Genomic DNA, 16,254 nt, shown 5'->3' on the forward strand with positions numbered 1-16,254 from the left:
CTGTTCGTGCGTTCATGTGGTTTATGTTCTCTAGTTCAGGACTGTAGCTTCGTTGGTTTTCGTCTGTTTATTGTTTTGTTCGGATTGAAAAGTATTCAAATAAATATGGATACATACCACGCTGCGCTTTGGTCCTCCGATCCTTCCACCGACGAAAGCCGTTACATTTTCATTTTAAATTTCTAAAAACATAGAAACATAATAACACTTTGACATTATGGGGTATTGTGTGTACAAATGGATATACAATACCGTAAAAAAAATTGGGGTCACGGCCTCCCGGGGGGCACAGTGGTCTAAGGCACTGCATCGCAGTGCTAGCTGTGCCACCAGAGATTCTGGGTTCGGGCCCAGGCTCTCTCGCAGCTGGCCGCGATCGGGAGGTCCATGGGGCGACGCACAATTGGCCCAGCGTCGTCCGGGTTAGGGAGGGTTTGGCCAGCAGGGATATCCTTGTCTCATCGTGCACTAGTGAGTCCTGTGGCGGGCCGGGCGCAGTGCACGCTGACCAGGTCGCCAGGTGTACGGTGTTTCCTCCGACACATTGGTGCGGCTGGCTTCCGGGTTGGATGTACGTTGTGTCAAGAAGCAGTGTGGCTAGGTTGGGTTGTGTTTCGGAGGACGCATGGTTCTCGACCTTCGCCTCTCCCGAGTCCGTACGGGAGTTGCAGCGATGAGACAAGACTGTAACTACCAATTGGATACCACGAAATTGGGGAGAGAAAAGGGGTAATAAAAAGAAGTTTGGGGTCACTTAGAAATGTCATTGTTTTTGAAAGAAAAGCACATTTTTTGTCCATTAAAATAACATCAAATTGATCAGACATTGTTAATTTTGTAAATGACTATTGTAGCTGGAAACGGCAGATTTTCTATGGAATATCTACATAGGCCTGTTATCAGCAACCATCACACGTGTGTTCCAATGGCACGTTGTGTTAGTTAATGCACGTTTATCATTTTAAAAGGGTAATTGATCGTTAGAAAATCCTTTTGCAATTATGTTAGCACAGCTGAAAACTATTGTGCTGATTAAAGAAGCAATAAAACTGGCCTTCTTTAGACTAGTTGAGTATCTGGAGCATCAGCATTTGTGGGTTCGATTACAGGCTCAAAATGCCAGAAACAGACTTAACCCATGGGGAGGGGGTCACACTCGGACATTCAGAGAGGGGGAATATTATAGTGGCCCTGGTGGCACACAATCAAAGGTCTGACTGCATGGAGATGCTTGGGAATATGGTCAATACGGGGGACCATGTTGTGGGTGTTTCAGGGGAAGGGGGTATATCTGACCTCCATCATCTAGGAAGTGACAATGGTTAATAAAATCTCCCCATTTCTGCCCATTTTTTGCACAGTTTCGCAGGCCTTCTCATACAGCTGCAACTGTATATGCATTCGTAAATCAAGACCTTTCTTGAGTTGGGCTCTGGGATGGTGCAGCTGTTGAGAATGTGAGTCATGGTTGTTGTGGGGGAATGGGGTTGAGTGTGTATGAGTGTGTGGGTGTGTGTGTCTATCCCACAACTGTTGCAAGGGAGTAAAAGATGTTAGGGACAATATAGGATGATTCACAATAATTGTTTGCTAATATAACAATTGCTTGCCATAATGTAATTTTGTAAATAGCGAGACTGCTGAGGTAAAAATCCTTTGCATAAATTGCCTACATTACTTCAGATAATAATAGCTAAATAAACAGGATAAAAAATTTAAAAATTAGATATATATTTTTTAATGGCTATATAGTTGAAGTCGGAATTTTACAAACACTTAGGTTGGAGTCATTAAAACTTGTTTTTAAACCACTCCACAAATTCTTAACAAACTATAGTTTTGGCAAGTCGGTTAAGACATCTACTTTGTGCATGACACAAGTCATTTTTCCAACAATTGTTTACAGATTATTTAACTTATAATTCAAAGTACCACAATTCCAGTGGGTCAGAGGTTTACATACACTAAGTTGACTGTGCCTTTAAAAAGCTTGGAAAATTCCAGAAAATTATGTCATGGCTTTAGAAGCTTCTGATAGGCTAATTGACATAATTTGAGTCAATTGGGGGTGTAACTGTGGATGTATTTCAAGACCTACCTTCAAACTCAGTGCATCTTTGCTTGACATCATGGGAAAATCAAAAGAAATCAACCAAGAACTCAGAAAAAAAAATGTAGACCTCCACAAGTCTGGTTCCTCCTTGGGAGCAATTTCCAAACACCTGAAGGTACCACGTTCATCTGTACAAACAATGGTACACACATTCTGTCTCCTAGAGATGAACGTAATTTGGTGCAAAAAGTGCAAATCAAGCCCAGAACAACAGCAAAGGAATCTTGTGAAGATGCTGGAGGAAGCAGGTACAAAAGTATCTATATCCACAGTAAAACAAGTACTATATCGACAAACTGAAAGGCCGCTCAGCAAGGAAGAAGCCACTGCTCCAAAGCCGCCATAAAAAAAAGGTTTGCAACTGCACATGGGGACAAATATTGTACTTTTTGGAGAAATGTCCTCTGGTCTGATGAAACAAAAATAGAAATTCTTGGCCATAATGACCATTGTTATGATTGGAGGAAAAAGGGGGAGGCTTGCAAGTTGAAGAACACCATCCCAAACGTGAAGCACGGGGGTGGCAGCATCATGTTGTGAGGGTGAGTTGCTGCAGGAGGGACTGGTGCACTTCACAAAATAGATAGCATCATGAGGACGGTCAATTATGCATATTGAAGCAACATCTCAAGACATCAGTCAGGAAGTTAAAGCTTGGTCGCAAATGGGTCTTCCAAATGGACAATGACCCCAAGCATACTTCCAAAGTTGTGGCAAAATGGCTTAAGGACAACAAAGTCAAGGTATTGGAGTGGCCATCACAAAGCCCTGACCTCAATCCCATAGAAAATTTGTGGGCAGAACTAAAAAAGCGTGCGCGAGCAAGTAGGCCTACAAACCTGACTCAGTTACACCAGCTCTGTCAGGAGGAATGGGCCAAAACTTATTGTGGGAAGCTTGTGGAAGGCTACCCGTAACGTTTAACCCAAGTTAAATAATTTAAAGGCAATGCTACCAAATACTAATTGAGTGTATGTAAACTTCTGACCCACTGGGAAAGTGATGAAAGACAAAAAAGCTGAAATAAATAATTCTCTCTTTTATTATTCTGACATTTCACATTCTTAAAATAAAGTGGTGATCCTAACTGACCTAAGACAGGGAATTTGTACTAGGATTAAATGTCAGGAATTGTGAAAAAATTTATTTGGCTAAGGTGTATGTAAACTTCTGACTTCAACAGTCCCTGCTGGAGCGTGTGCTACGGGTGGGTGTTGCTATTGTAACTAGTGAGCTGAGATAAGGCAGGGCTTTACCTAGCAAAGACTTATAGATGACCTGGCGCCAGTGGGTTTGGAGACGAATATGAAGCGAGGGCCAGCCAACGAGAGCATACAGGTCGCAGTGGTGGGTAGTCTATGGGGCTTTGGTAACAAAACGTATGGCACTCTGATAGACTACATCCAATTTGCTGAGTAGAGTGTTGGAGGCTATTTTTAAGTGACATCGCTGAAGTCAAGGATCGGTAGGATAGTCAGTTTTACGAGGGTATGTTTAGCAGCATGAGTGAAGGAGGCTCTATTGTGAAATAGGAATTATAGATTTAATTTTTGATTGGAGATGTTTAATGTGAGTCTGGAAAGAGAGTTTACAGTCTAACCAGACTATTTGTAGTTGTCCACATATTCCAAGTCAGAACTGGGTGCGGGCAGCGATCGGTTGAAAAGCATGCATTTCATTTTTACTAGCATTTAAGAGCATTGGAGGCCACGGAAGGAGTGTTGTATGGCATTGAAGCTCGTCTGGAGGTTTGTTAACACAGTGTCCAAAGAATGGCCAGATGTATACAGAATGGTGTCGTCTGCGTAGAGGTGTATCAGAGAATCACCAGCAGCAAGAGCGACATCATTGATATACACAGAGAAAAGATTTGGCCCGAGAATTGAACCCTGTGGCACCTCCATAGAGACTGCCAGAGGTCTGGACAACAGGCCCTCCGATTTGACACACTGAACTCTATCTGAGAAGTAGTTGGTGAACCAGGCGAGGCAGTCATTTGAGAAACCAAGGCTATTGAGTCTGCCAATAAGAATGCAGTGATTGACAGTGTCGAAAGCCTTGGCCAGGTCGATGAAGACGGCTGCACAGTACTGCCTTTTATTGATGGCGGTTGTGATATCATTTAGGACCTTGAGCGTGGCTGAGGTGCACCCATGACCAGCTCGGAAACCAGATTGCATTGCGAAGAAGGTACGGTGGGAATCAAAATGGTTGTGATCTATTTATAAACTTAGCTTTCGAAGACTTTAGAAAGGCAGGGATGGATGGATGGTCTATAACAGTTTGGATCTAGAGTGTCTCCCCCTTTGAAGATTGGTGTCACGTTCAGTGAGCCGGACACCAGTTCGAGTTCTGGAGGTAAAATGAAAGGGGTAGGTGTTGTGAGGAGACTGAGCCTTGCATTGATGGACATGGTTATGATAAAGATACATTTGGTCCAGTGGAAGTGAGATTTTTGAGGAGGGTGGAACCAGGCCTTTTAGCTGATCCATGGGTGGTTTCAGGTTGAGCGGACAAGATAGTGGGTTCTGTTGAGTCTGTGAAGGTAATCCGAAGTGAACTTGTGATGTTTGTGTTTCTTCAGATCAGAGGGAGCCGGCGCTCCGTGCGATGCAACTTGGGCCAAGATCTGTTTTTTGCTTTGCTCTTAGGGACAGGGCACCATTGAAAGGAGTGATTTCTGGGGTAGCATAAAGTGTGGAGGAGCAATTGAAGTTGAAGATTCCTGGAGTTTGTCACGCCTGCCGTTATCCTGTTAGCACAGTGAATTCCCCACAAACGCAACAATTATGGTCATGTCGCAGCAGTGTGTAGGAGGGAGATTCCAATATGTGGGAAGTGTGCAGGAGGGCATGGGATAGAGGATTGTGTAGTTTCAGTGGGTAAAGTTGAATGAGTCAACTGTAGAGGTGCACATGTTGCTGGGTATCGGAAGTATCTGGCGTAAGAGAAGCAGGTTGAGGTGACTAGAGTCAGAGTAGTGCAGAAGGTGTCATATGCTGAGGCAGAGAAGAATGTAGAGGAAGATGGGTGAGGGATTCTGACAGGATCCCTGTGTATAGTAGATATGTGCCAGCACAGAGGGACAGGCCAATAACTGATACGCTTCAGTAGGGTTGGCTTCTTAGCGTTCATAGCAATGGTTATCAACTGTACTGCAGAAATGGAACGTAAAATCACCGAAAATAGATGTTGTGGTGGCAGCTGCAGAGAAGTACTTGGGGGTAGGAGATTTGACTTCAGAAGAGTTACGGGGTGTGTTGAGCGGTAGTGTCCAGTCCTCTGGGTTGTCAGCCTGTGGTAGAATCAGATAGGGTTAAAGTAGTGGAATAAGGAGATGGGTTTTAATGAGTGTAGGGTAATTAAAAAATATATATGTTTCCCCCTTTCACTTTTGTATCACAAAGTGTAATGGATATATATTACAGTTCAGTTGGGGGACAGTAATGCAACATATAGGATGCCAACCACCGTTAAACCTCACCGAAGAACAATCCATGCCTTGGAAGAACATTTATTTCCTCTATGTGCGTGTGTCCAATTTCCAACTTGAGAAACCCACCATATATTTATTTTTTCCTTTCTGGTTTGTGTCAATCAATGTGCATCTGAAGATGCACTGTTTTCAATAGTGGTAGAATGTTTTGATGGTTACATTTAAGTCATGGTTATGTTGGATATGCCTGGAAATGAATTTATTTTGTCATTTCTTTAGAGGGAATTATTGTTTATGACATGTAAATAATCAGTTTGATATAACTATGGTTTGGCTACTGGCTATGAGATTGTTGTGTACGACAAGTAATATTTATGATATACAATATGATCATGTGAATTCTTTATATGAAATATGCTCATGGAAATGTTTTTCTTAGCACATACAAATCAATGCTGGAAATTATTTGAAAGAAGAAAATAAATGTGGGCTCATACTCGCTAAACCTGAACATCAGGTCTTACTGCCCTATCTTTGTCCTTTAACTGTTTGAGCTCCTACCTCACCCAGTGCATTCTTAAATAGGCAACCTGCCTTAACAGGTAGATATGTAGGGGTAAAGTGTCTAGGCAGATAGTCTGGGTAGGTATCTGGTTAACTATTTAGTCTCATGGCTTGGGGTTAGAAGCTGTTCAGGGTCCTGTTGGTTCCAGACTTGGTGCATCGGTACCGCTTGTCTTGTGGTAGCAGAGATCACTTGGTATAGAGGTCCTAAATGGCAGGGAGCTCGACCCCAGTGATGTACTGGGCCGTGCCAAGATATTTTGCTGGCACAATTCAGTGTTATATTGTAGACAGAAAATGTACACACCTAATATATACCAGCCTACACATTGCATTACATACAATTTGCAGATACTCAAGGTAGACATGAATTTATTTGAAAAAGTTTAAGAAATAAAAAAAGTACTAAAGCAAGTATCAAAAAATAGTTTGAGATGAGTTTACACTTAATGGCACTGCTGTTAGAGTGCACTGACAGCATCAGATCACATTCAAGGCATCGGGTCATTTTAACCTTCAAAAGATAACATGAACATTTGCATTATAGATCGTGTTCAAGGCATTGGGTTGTTTTAACTGTTAAAAGATAAAACAGACTGGAGCATGGGGGGGATTCTTAACAGTTTATGGCTTTTGAATTTGATTTGCATCAGAGTACGGTAACATGCACACAATACGGTTTGTGCATAGCCAGATTAATATATAATAGTTTGTTTAAAAGCCTTGCAAGAACAATTTCCCTAATAATCTTTTTCACGTATGTTATCAGGCTACCTAATGGGACTTAAATAAATGCAGAAAATCATAAAAATAAACATCGGACCATGTTATTTTTCTGACACCTATTTGATTGAGTTCGGACATATAAAGTTTGTATGTGAACCATTTCTAAGATGCATACTTTCAGTTTTTCCGAACTCACTTGCAAATAAGAGGGAGGCTTGCACTACTGGTGCTGGCACAAGGCAGATCAAATACACAGCTGGAACGCCGAATCAGCCATCGTAATAATTCTACAGATTTCAGAAAACCAGGTGTTTTAATCAGCGTATGCTTACTTCGATTTTAACATTACGCCGATTCAAGATGAGCCGAGTAGTGTTTACATGACTATTGCCATACTCGGCCTATTGCCATAAGTTTAACAGTTAATTATTAGTGTGCATGTAAACGTACTCACTGAACCGAGCATAGATTTTGAAATGTGTAGAGAAGTAACAAAGCCACAAATATACAGGTCAAAATTTCAGGGGAAACACACAACGTATAAAAAATAACCCAGAGTTGGGGGGCAATTGACTTGCTTTCTGAAAATGCTATTCGACAGATGAAATGCTTAGTAAACCGGACCTGGTCCGGTTAACCCCCCCCCACCACCAAGCAGGGAACTTCATACTTGTTACTAGTTGGTCACAGTGGCCTTAAAGCAGTGGTATTCAAAAATGTTTAGCGGGAGCCCATTTCCTCACCCTTGCAAAAATGTATTGCAACCCCACCCCAAATCTAATGACAACCTTAAATGATTTTGGGGGGTGAATTCCAATCTTTACATCAACAAATAAGAGATGAAAGTGTGATGAATTGAATTATCAAAATGAAGAAACCAATAGATACATTTACTGAACACTTTTTTGCCCCCTAATCATATTTCTCAAAATGTTTGTCCCATACAAAAATGTGTACAAAACTATTTGGGCATGACCACAACTTTGAATACCACTGCCTTAAAGGCTTCATTTTGCACTTCAAGTGTCAACATCATCCAAACATTTACCATATAAAACTAAATGAAAGAACAGTATCAAAAGCATGTGTTACATAAACATACAAGATAATGTACATGAATTCAAGCATTACCCAGGTTTTTGATCCTTTGGACAAAGGTGCCAAAAAAGGCTTCCAGTTCCCAGACTTGGCAGGGGGGGGGGTTTCATGATCAAAGTAAGTTATTTCTGCAAACTACGTATTGCTGTTGGTGTGCTACAACTCGAATATAACAGTTATGACTGGTGGTTGACACACAGTTTTAACCATTTACTAATTGTAAGTTGTTGCACATGGAAGACAGTTATTCACTTCATAATATCACCAACACCCCCTGAATTGGCCACTCAGTACCTTTTCTTATGCTCAACAGCAGAGAGCCCTGTCTATTACCATACCAGTTCAAACACTGACTCACTGTGGTTCCGTATTCCTCACAAAAAAAACTCATTTGACATGGTTTTGTGACACACTTTGCTTGACCTTACCCTCTTGGAATGGCTGAAATGTAAACTCCAGTTTAAGGTTCAAGGCCAACTTGAGATGGACCCCTCTAAACTCCAGCAAAGAGGAATAACTACAAACTACTAAAGGAAGTTCAACAAAACAGCACAGCTGCCCTGAGAGACTAATAGGCATGTTCTGAAAACAGTTGGGTCACTTTGGATCTTCAGACATGGTCAAGTGTAGCTGGGTAGGAAGAGCCTACTCGTTGAGTTTGGCATGTTTCAGTTGAGCGTTCACTGGCCTAAATACTGAAAGGCAGACCAATTAATCCTCCTCGAGTCACATATACATAACAACTGTTCCCACCCAATGCTCCCTCATACCCTCACTGTCCCAGATGCGAGAATATATCATAAGAGGGCCAGGTGGGCAAATGAAGAAGTTAGGCTCGCAAACCTGAAGGCAGAAGGAGAAAAATGTAATGTCAGTTTCAAGTAGACAATAATTGTACCTCATCCACAACATCCATTAATTGATTCGAACCACTGTAAAATGACAATTACATGCAAAATACTACAGAAGTATTATCTTAAAACCAACATGTTATACTTTTTGTGACGCATGCCAGAGCCCAGATAAACACACCTTTCTCACAGGTGCTGCTCTGCTTCTCCTGGGCAAAGTTGAGGCGGTTCTGCTCCACGGCCGTCCCGTTGGACTCGGGGCTGCTGCTCCGCGATGGACTGCTGGTGTCCTCGTTCAGGTGGGCCAGGTCCAGGTGCTGCTGGGCCAGCTTCAGGTGCCTCCTCAGCCTCTCCAGCTCCCGCTGTGAAGTCTCGTCCCCAAACGACTCACGGCCCGAGTCGCCCAGGTTGTAGTCCAACCGCATGCCCTTGGGGTCCTTCTTCAGAGCTGTGTTATAGCCTGGAGGAGCTGTGGGCACCCGGTGGCCACATAGTGTTGGACGCTGGCTAGCCAGTTGGTGGGGAATTGGGGGGCGAGGACGAGGGCGGCAGAGACAGTCCCGGATGCCGCTATAGCCCAGGTGGAGGATCTCCAGCAAGGTAAAGAGCAGACAGAGGGCACTCACCCCATACATGATGAGCAAGAAGATGGTCTTCTCTGTGGGGCGCGACACAAAGCAGTCCACCGTGTGCGGGCAGGGGGAGCGTGTGCACACGTACGAGGGAGACACCTTCAGGCCGTAGAGGATATACTGGCCGAACAGGAAGGAGACCTCGAAAGCAGCACGCGACAACAGCTGGAAGATGTACACCTTCATGAGACCATTGCGCTTGATGCGCCGGCGCCCGTCATGCTTCTTGTTGGGCTTCTCCTCTTTCTTCTTCTCCTTCTCCACCTCAATCTCCTCCGAAATCATGGGATCCTCCTCACCATTATCCTCCGCCTCCTCGTAGTTCCGGTTGGTCCCTAGGCTCACCATGGGCATTCTCCTACCACGGGGCCTGTATTCCTCGTCGTCCATGCGGGCAATCTTGTGCATGGCAAAGCCCAGGTACATGACGGTGGGGGTGGTGATCATGATCACCTGGAAGACCCAGAAACGGATGTGCGAGAGCGGCGCAAAAGCGTCGTAGCACACATTTTCACAACCGGGCTGGTGCGTATTGCACACAAACTTGCTCTGTTCATCATAGTAGATGGATTCGCCTCCTACAGCCGTCAACACAATGCGGAAGACGATGAGCAGCGTGAGCCAGATCTTGCCCACAAAGGTGGAATGGTTGGAGATCTCATCCAAGAGACGAGTCAGGAAACTCCAGCTCATAGTGACTCCGGAGTGGGGGGAGAGGGACACTCAACTCTATATGGGGGGGGAAGAGTGGAGAATAAGTGAGCAAAACAGACTATATAGGCCTACACTATTTTGTATAGCTCCTGAGAGTGAGGCAGTACCTAGAATAAACGATGCAATCGTAAACGATGCAATCGTAAACGATGCAATCGTAAACGATGCAATGTTCAATTTTTATCGAATCATATTTTACTATTTGGATTTCTCAAGAATGGTGTCTAACCCGACTCTATAACGACAACCTCTCAACTGCCAGAAGTGTGCAGCTCATTGCTGGAAAAAATTACGAGAAGGACTTCTCCTCAGTACGAGAGTTTGCAACACGTGTGAGCACCAGAGGCACACACCCCTAAACAATTCCAACTTCTTTGTCAATTATTCCTGGGAAATTCAGACCAGCTATTGGGTAAGAATAGTTATGTAGAACAAAGACCAGACTGTTTGACAAATTTCCCTCGTGGACTATTCTAGTGGATATAGGAGGCTTGCTTATCATCAAATATATCAACTCTTTAGGCAAATAATATAGCCTATAAGTTTGGCACAAATCAGTTTCAGTGCCCACAAATACTACAATATTGAAACTGCCCACATAATATGAAGAGAAGACCTCTATTGCCTGCAGAGGATCAGTACATTTACTACACCAACCAACTGAAGTGTGTAGATGTGATATACGCATAGGCTACTAATAAAAGGATAAAATGGGTCTGTGTGATGTATGCCTCTTTCTGTTTGTCAGTACAGGCCTCTACGAAACAGTGTCAATCAATTAATGGATACTCATATGGTCTATTTGATTGGTAATATTAGGAACGAAAAACCCTAGCAAAATCAGATGGCTCACGGAATTAAAAGGCACATAACACGATAGATGAGCAAACGCACCTATATCTTGCCTTAGCTGCAATGTACTACCATCAGGAGACAGATGTGATCCATCAGCAAGATATCACTAATAGCCACCAGATGGCATTAACATCAATGTAAGCATCTCACAAAGGCAGCCCTCATGAGTTTGGCTCAGTATGTATAATACCAGTTATGTCAGCTTTTCCTTCTTGTGATGTCACAAGCTTGGACAAGGATCTCATGAAATGGGCACCAAATATATATTTCCTCCAAACTACATCAATGAGCTATGCACAGTACATTTTAGAAATGGATGATTTGAGCATTATAAATTCTCGACCATAAACTGCCTTAAAATGGGCAATCTGATTGCTAAATCCATGTTTGTACTTTTAAATTAATGACAAATATGAAACTTAAATGCTTCAAGAGCTTAGTTCAACTGTCCTACCTCATCAGAAATCAAAATATAACCTTGTTTACACCACTTTTGGCCCGTTTTAATCAAGTTCTGGCCTGGATTAGATCTTATCTGTCAGAAAGATATCAGTTTGTCTCTGTGGATGGTTTGTCCTCTGACAAATCAACTGTAAATGTTGGTGTTCCTCAAGACTCCATTTTAGGACCACTATTGTTTTCACTATATATTTTACCTCTTGGTGATGTCATTCGGAAACATAATGTTAACTTTCACTGCTATGCGGAAGACACACAGCTGTACATTTCGATGAAACATGGTGAAGCCCCAAAATTGCCCTCCCTGGAAGCCTGTGTTTCAGACATAAGGAAGTGGATGGCTGAAAACGTTCTACTTTGAAACTCGGACAACACAGAGATGCTTGTTCTAGGTCCCAAGAAACAAAGAGATATTCTGTTGAATCTGACAATTAATCTTGATGGTTGTATAGTCGTCTCAAATAAAACTGAAGGACCTCGGCGTTACTCTGGAACCTGATCTCTCTTTTGACGAACATATCAAGACTGTTTCAAGGACAGCTATTTTCCATCTAAGCAAAAATCAGAAACTTTCTGTCCAAAAATTGAGAAAAATGTATCCATGCTTTTGTCACTTTTAGGTTAGCTTACTGCAATGCTCCACTTTCCAGATACCCGGATAAAGCACTAAATAAATTGTGCTGCTAGAATCTTGAGTAGAACCAAAAAATGTGATCATATAACTCAAGCGCTAGCCTCTCTACACTGGCTACCTGTTAAGGCAAGGGGTGATTTCAAGGTTTTACTGCTAACCTACAAAGCATTACATGGGCTTGCTCCTACCCATCTTTCCGATTTGGTCCTGCTGTACATACCTACACGTACGCTATGGTCACAAGAAGCAGGCCTCCTTACTGTCCCTAGAATTTCTAAGCAAACAGCTGGAGGTAGGGCTTTCTCCTACAGAGCTCCATTTTTATGGAATGGTCTGTCTATCCATTTGAGAGATGCAGACTCGGTCTCAACCTTTAAGTCTTTATTGAAGATCCATCTCTTCAGTAGGTCCTATGATTGAGTGTAGTCTGGCCCAGGAGTGTGAAGGTGAAAGGAAAGGTTCTGGAGCAACGAACCGTCCTTGCTGTCTCTGCCTGGCCGGTTCCCCTCTCTCCACTGGGATTCTCTGCCTATTACAGGGGCCGAGTCACTGGCTTACTGGTGCTCTTCCATGCTGTCCCTAGGAGGGGTGCATCACTGACGTGATCTTCATGTCTGGGTTGGCGCCCCCCCTTGGGTTGTGCCGTGGCGGAGATCTTCGTGGGCTATACTTGTCTCAGGATGGGAAGTTGGTGGTTGAAGATATCCCTCTAGTGGTGTGGGGGCTGTGCTTTGGCAAAGTGGGTGGGGTTATATCCTGCCTGTTTGGCCCTGTCCGGGGTATCGTCAGACGGGGCCACAGTGTCTCCTGACCCCTCCTGTATCAGCCTCCAGGATTTATGCTGCAGTAGTTTGTGTCGGGGGCTAGGGTCAGTCTTATATCTGGAGTATTTCTCCTGTCTTATCCGGTGTCCTGTGTGAATTTAAGTATGCTCTCTCTAATTCTCTCTTTCAGGACCTGAGCCCAAGGACCATGCCTCAGGACTACCTGGCCTGATGACTCCTTGCTGTCCCCAGTTTCAACTGTTCTGCCTGCGGCTATGGGACCCTGACCTGTTCACTGGACGTGCTACCTGTCCCAGACCTGCTGTTTTCAACAATCGAGACAGCAGGAGCGGTAGAGATACTCTGAATGATCGGCTATGAATTGCCAACTGACATTTACTCCTGGAGGTGCTGACCTGTTACACCCTCGACAACCACGGACTATTATTATTTGACCCTGCTGGTCATCTATGAACATTTGAACATCTTGGCCATGTTCTGTTATAATCTACACCCGGCACAGCTAGAAGAGGACTGGCCACCCCTCATAGCCTGGTTCCTCTCTAGGTTTCTTCCTAGATTCTGGCCTTTCTAGGGAGTTTTTCCTAGCCACCTTGCTTCTACACCTGCATTGCTTGCTGTTTGGGGTTTTAGGCTGGGTTTCTGTACAGCACTTTGTGACATCTGCTGATGTAAGAAGGGCTTTATAAATAAATTTGATTGATTGTTTACAGACAATGTAATTGAAAACAAACAGTATTTGCCTGAAAACCTAGTTCAAACTATAATTTTGATATCATGGGTGGCCCCGTCTATGAATTTGTGAGTGAGTCCATCTCTCCAGCCCCATCTAGAAGCTATTACATTAAAAAGGTGGCGAAGTAGGGGCTTTGTTGTTGTTTCAACTGCAGATTGCTTCTTTAATATCTCGTAGAAAACGTACACATTCCAGGCACGTTCCAACGTTAGAGCGGTCTAGCCTGAATGTACAGGGTGGTGGGGAGGGCAAGCAGTAGGCTGCTCGCGCCGAAGAACTGGCCTCCAGTGGCTTTAAAAGTACATTTCTGCTATTTTGCCTTTAATCAGCTAACTATACTACCCCATGTACACGTAAAGTTGCCAGCCAGAGAGAAACTATTACATACGGCCGTAGGAAATGGGTTAATTACAAATCTACGTTCCTACGGTGCCCTCGTGCTGCGTTCGATAGCTTCCATCACCTTCATCCCCTCGCACGAAGGAACAAGCTAGCACAAATCAAGATATCAATTAGCTAACTACATATTTAGCTACCTATTTCTCTCTAGTAACACTTACCAAACAATTGACTGATTGGCTATCTAAACTAGACAGAGAGGATAGCTACTTACATCAAATATTGAACGCAGTAGCTAAGTTAGCTAGGAGAAAAACAATTGCTTCAAGCAGCCAGCTAACGTTAGCCCACAACACTCAGAAACACAAAAAATATCCTAAACACAAACTAACGCTCAGTTTTGTTGGTTGACGTATTTGTTATTAATCTTACCTTAAATCCTACTTACTCCGTTTCTAAATTCCTTGAATTTTGCCTGTAGGCTATGCCTAAAAAAAATGTTCCTCAAATGTCTGGTCACTTTTCTCTCCACTATCGAAAAAAAGCTTCACTTTATTACCCGCATTCGAAAAATACTGGGGGGAGACAGACAAAGAACATCCCTAAATCCCAATTTTCTCCTCCCCTACGCGCGCATGCACCCCACCCCCCTCTCCAGGACCTTCTCATGAAATCTGAGACAAGGATCTACGTCGACACTCTTCATCCTCAGAACCTGAGTATTTTTTTTTTTTTAAATACAATGCGATACACACAGCTGTGTCAGCCACCAAAACAGATTTAGCCGTTTACATTGCAAATGAAGACGGCAGTACAATTCCTCAAAAAAGTATGTCCCTCTCTCTCTCTCCTGAGTTCATAGACAGACTATGGCTGGGCGTAATGCAATGTTCATTTGTTCTCACAATAAAATGTTTACGATATTAATAAGAACATCAATAACTATATCATCCACAATGTAGAATGTGTACGCACATCTGTCATAATGAAATGTCTGTATGCACCCCTATAATAGAGATTTAAGAAAATTGCTATATATTTATTACTGTAAGATTTCAGTTAGCACAACTAGGCAACTGTCGCAGTATGATTTACCTGCAAGTTAGTCGCAGTATTTTACCTGCATGTTGGTGTGGTGGGAATTTGAAAATGGTGCTACAATCCTCATTGTTGTGGTCTTCCCCAGCTGTTATGTGGCACATAGCCGCCGCCGCCCGCCGCCCGCCGCCGCCCGCCCCCCCCCCTCTTTTCCTGTCGGAGCGGGCGTTCGGAAGTAGTTATTATTTGAAACCTTTCCTCCTTCTCGACACTTTCTTTGGCAAGATGGGGGTGGGAATCCTCCCAGACTAGCCCCCCCCCCCCCTTTTCTTCTTCTTCAAACTGTACATCATATTTATTATTCAAAGAATCTGTGGCATGAGGAACCAAATACTGTATAAACTTTCACTATGGACCTGTACTGACAAACATGTGACCATTAAACATGAAAAACAGAAGGGGAAAAAAGTTTATATTAAAAAATGTAGTCAAATCAATTAGGGCCAGTTACCAATCATGATTACAAATAATTTTACCATAAACATTTATGAGTGGAGGGGGGAGGCACAAATTGCACAAAACGTCCAACCTGTGGTGTCACTATACAAAACATACTGCCGAGACCTAGTGCGGGGGTTGACAGACACACACGATGAATGGATGGATATATACACCGAACAAAAATATAAAACACGGCATGTAAAGTCTAGCTTCCATATACAGTACATTTTTATCCTCCATTGTCATCAGTTGGCACACGCAGGAAGTACATCAAAGGCACTCCAGTCTTCTGTGAGGTGGAGATGTGTGATCTTTTCATCCACACAACGATGTCATCAACTAGACATCATTCCACTAGATTGGGTACATTCTGTATGTTTCACTGTTAAAATAGTTCAGCAATCTCAGAGAGTAGCCCACCATTTGGTTGCCAGCCAGTCAGTCAATGATCGTGGTCATTGTTCTTCCTGTATTCACAGAAATTCAAGCAACATCGCTATGCAATTGGCAAGTAAGCAGATGTATTGTGTTCAACAAATTGCTTGCGAAAAGACTTCATGATTGTGGATGACCGAGTTTTATTGTCTGGCCAAGGCAGTTTACCACTCAAAGCACATCATACTTCTCTTCACTGCAAACAGGTCAGAGATGGAATGTGCTCCCCTTCCCTCTTCTTGGGGAGATTTCACAAGCGTGCTTTCATTCATGGATTTCAATGTGTGGTCCCCTCGTTAACTAGACTTACAAGCTTCCTTTTCACCACAGAGGTAGAA

At 43.2% G+C, this 16,254-nt stretch overlaps 1 protein-coding gene across 2 annotated transcripts; it reads right to left on the bottom strand.

The window, feature by feature from the left end:
• Positions 1–6,467: 6,467 nt before the first annotated feature.
• gjc4b (gap junction protein gamma 4b) lies at positions 6,468–15,152 on the bottom strand. Of its 2 annotated transcripts, none has more exons than XM_055870845.1 (3): positions 15,063–15,152; positions 8,970–10,149; positions 6,468–8,780 (listed from the first exon to the last, which is right to left on the bottom strand). In XM_055870845.1, the coding sequence occupies exons 2-3, from the start codon at positions 10,111–10,113 to the stop codon at positions 8,767–8,769; spliced, it is 1,158 nt and encodes a 385-aa protein (XP_055726820.1). In that variant the 5' UTR covers positions 10,114–10,149; positions 15,063–15,152; the 3' UTR covers positions 6,468–8,766. The 2 variants fall into 2 exon arrangements, with proteins under 2 accessions (XP_055726820.1, XP_055726819.1); XM_055870844.1 differs by lacking the exon at positions 15,063–15,152 and adding an exon at positions 14,375–14,780.
• Between the last annotated feature and the right edge of the window lie 1,102 nt (positions 15,153–16,254).

Source organism: Salvelinus fontinalis, chromosome 19 (assembly GCF_029448725.1).
Source record: "Salvelinus fontinalis isolate EN_2023a chromosome 19, ASM2944872v1, whole genome shotgun sequence".
NCBI lineage: Eukaryota > Metazoa > Chordata > Actinopteri > Salmoniformes > Salmonidae > Salvelinus > Salvelinus fontinalis.

Excerpts from the sequence above, each read along its gene's own strand:
- gjc4b (XM_055870845.1), bottom strand. The coding sequence starts at position 10,113 with ATGAGCTGGAGTTTCCTGACTCGTCTCTTGGATGAGATCTCCAACCAT.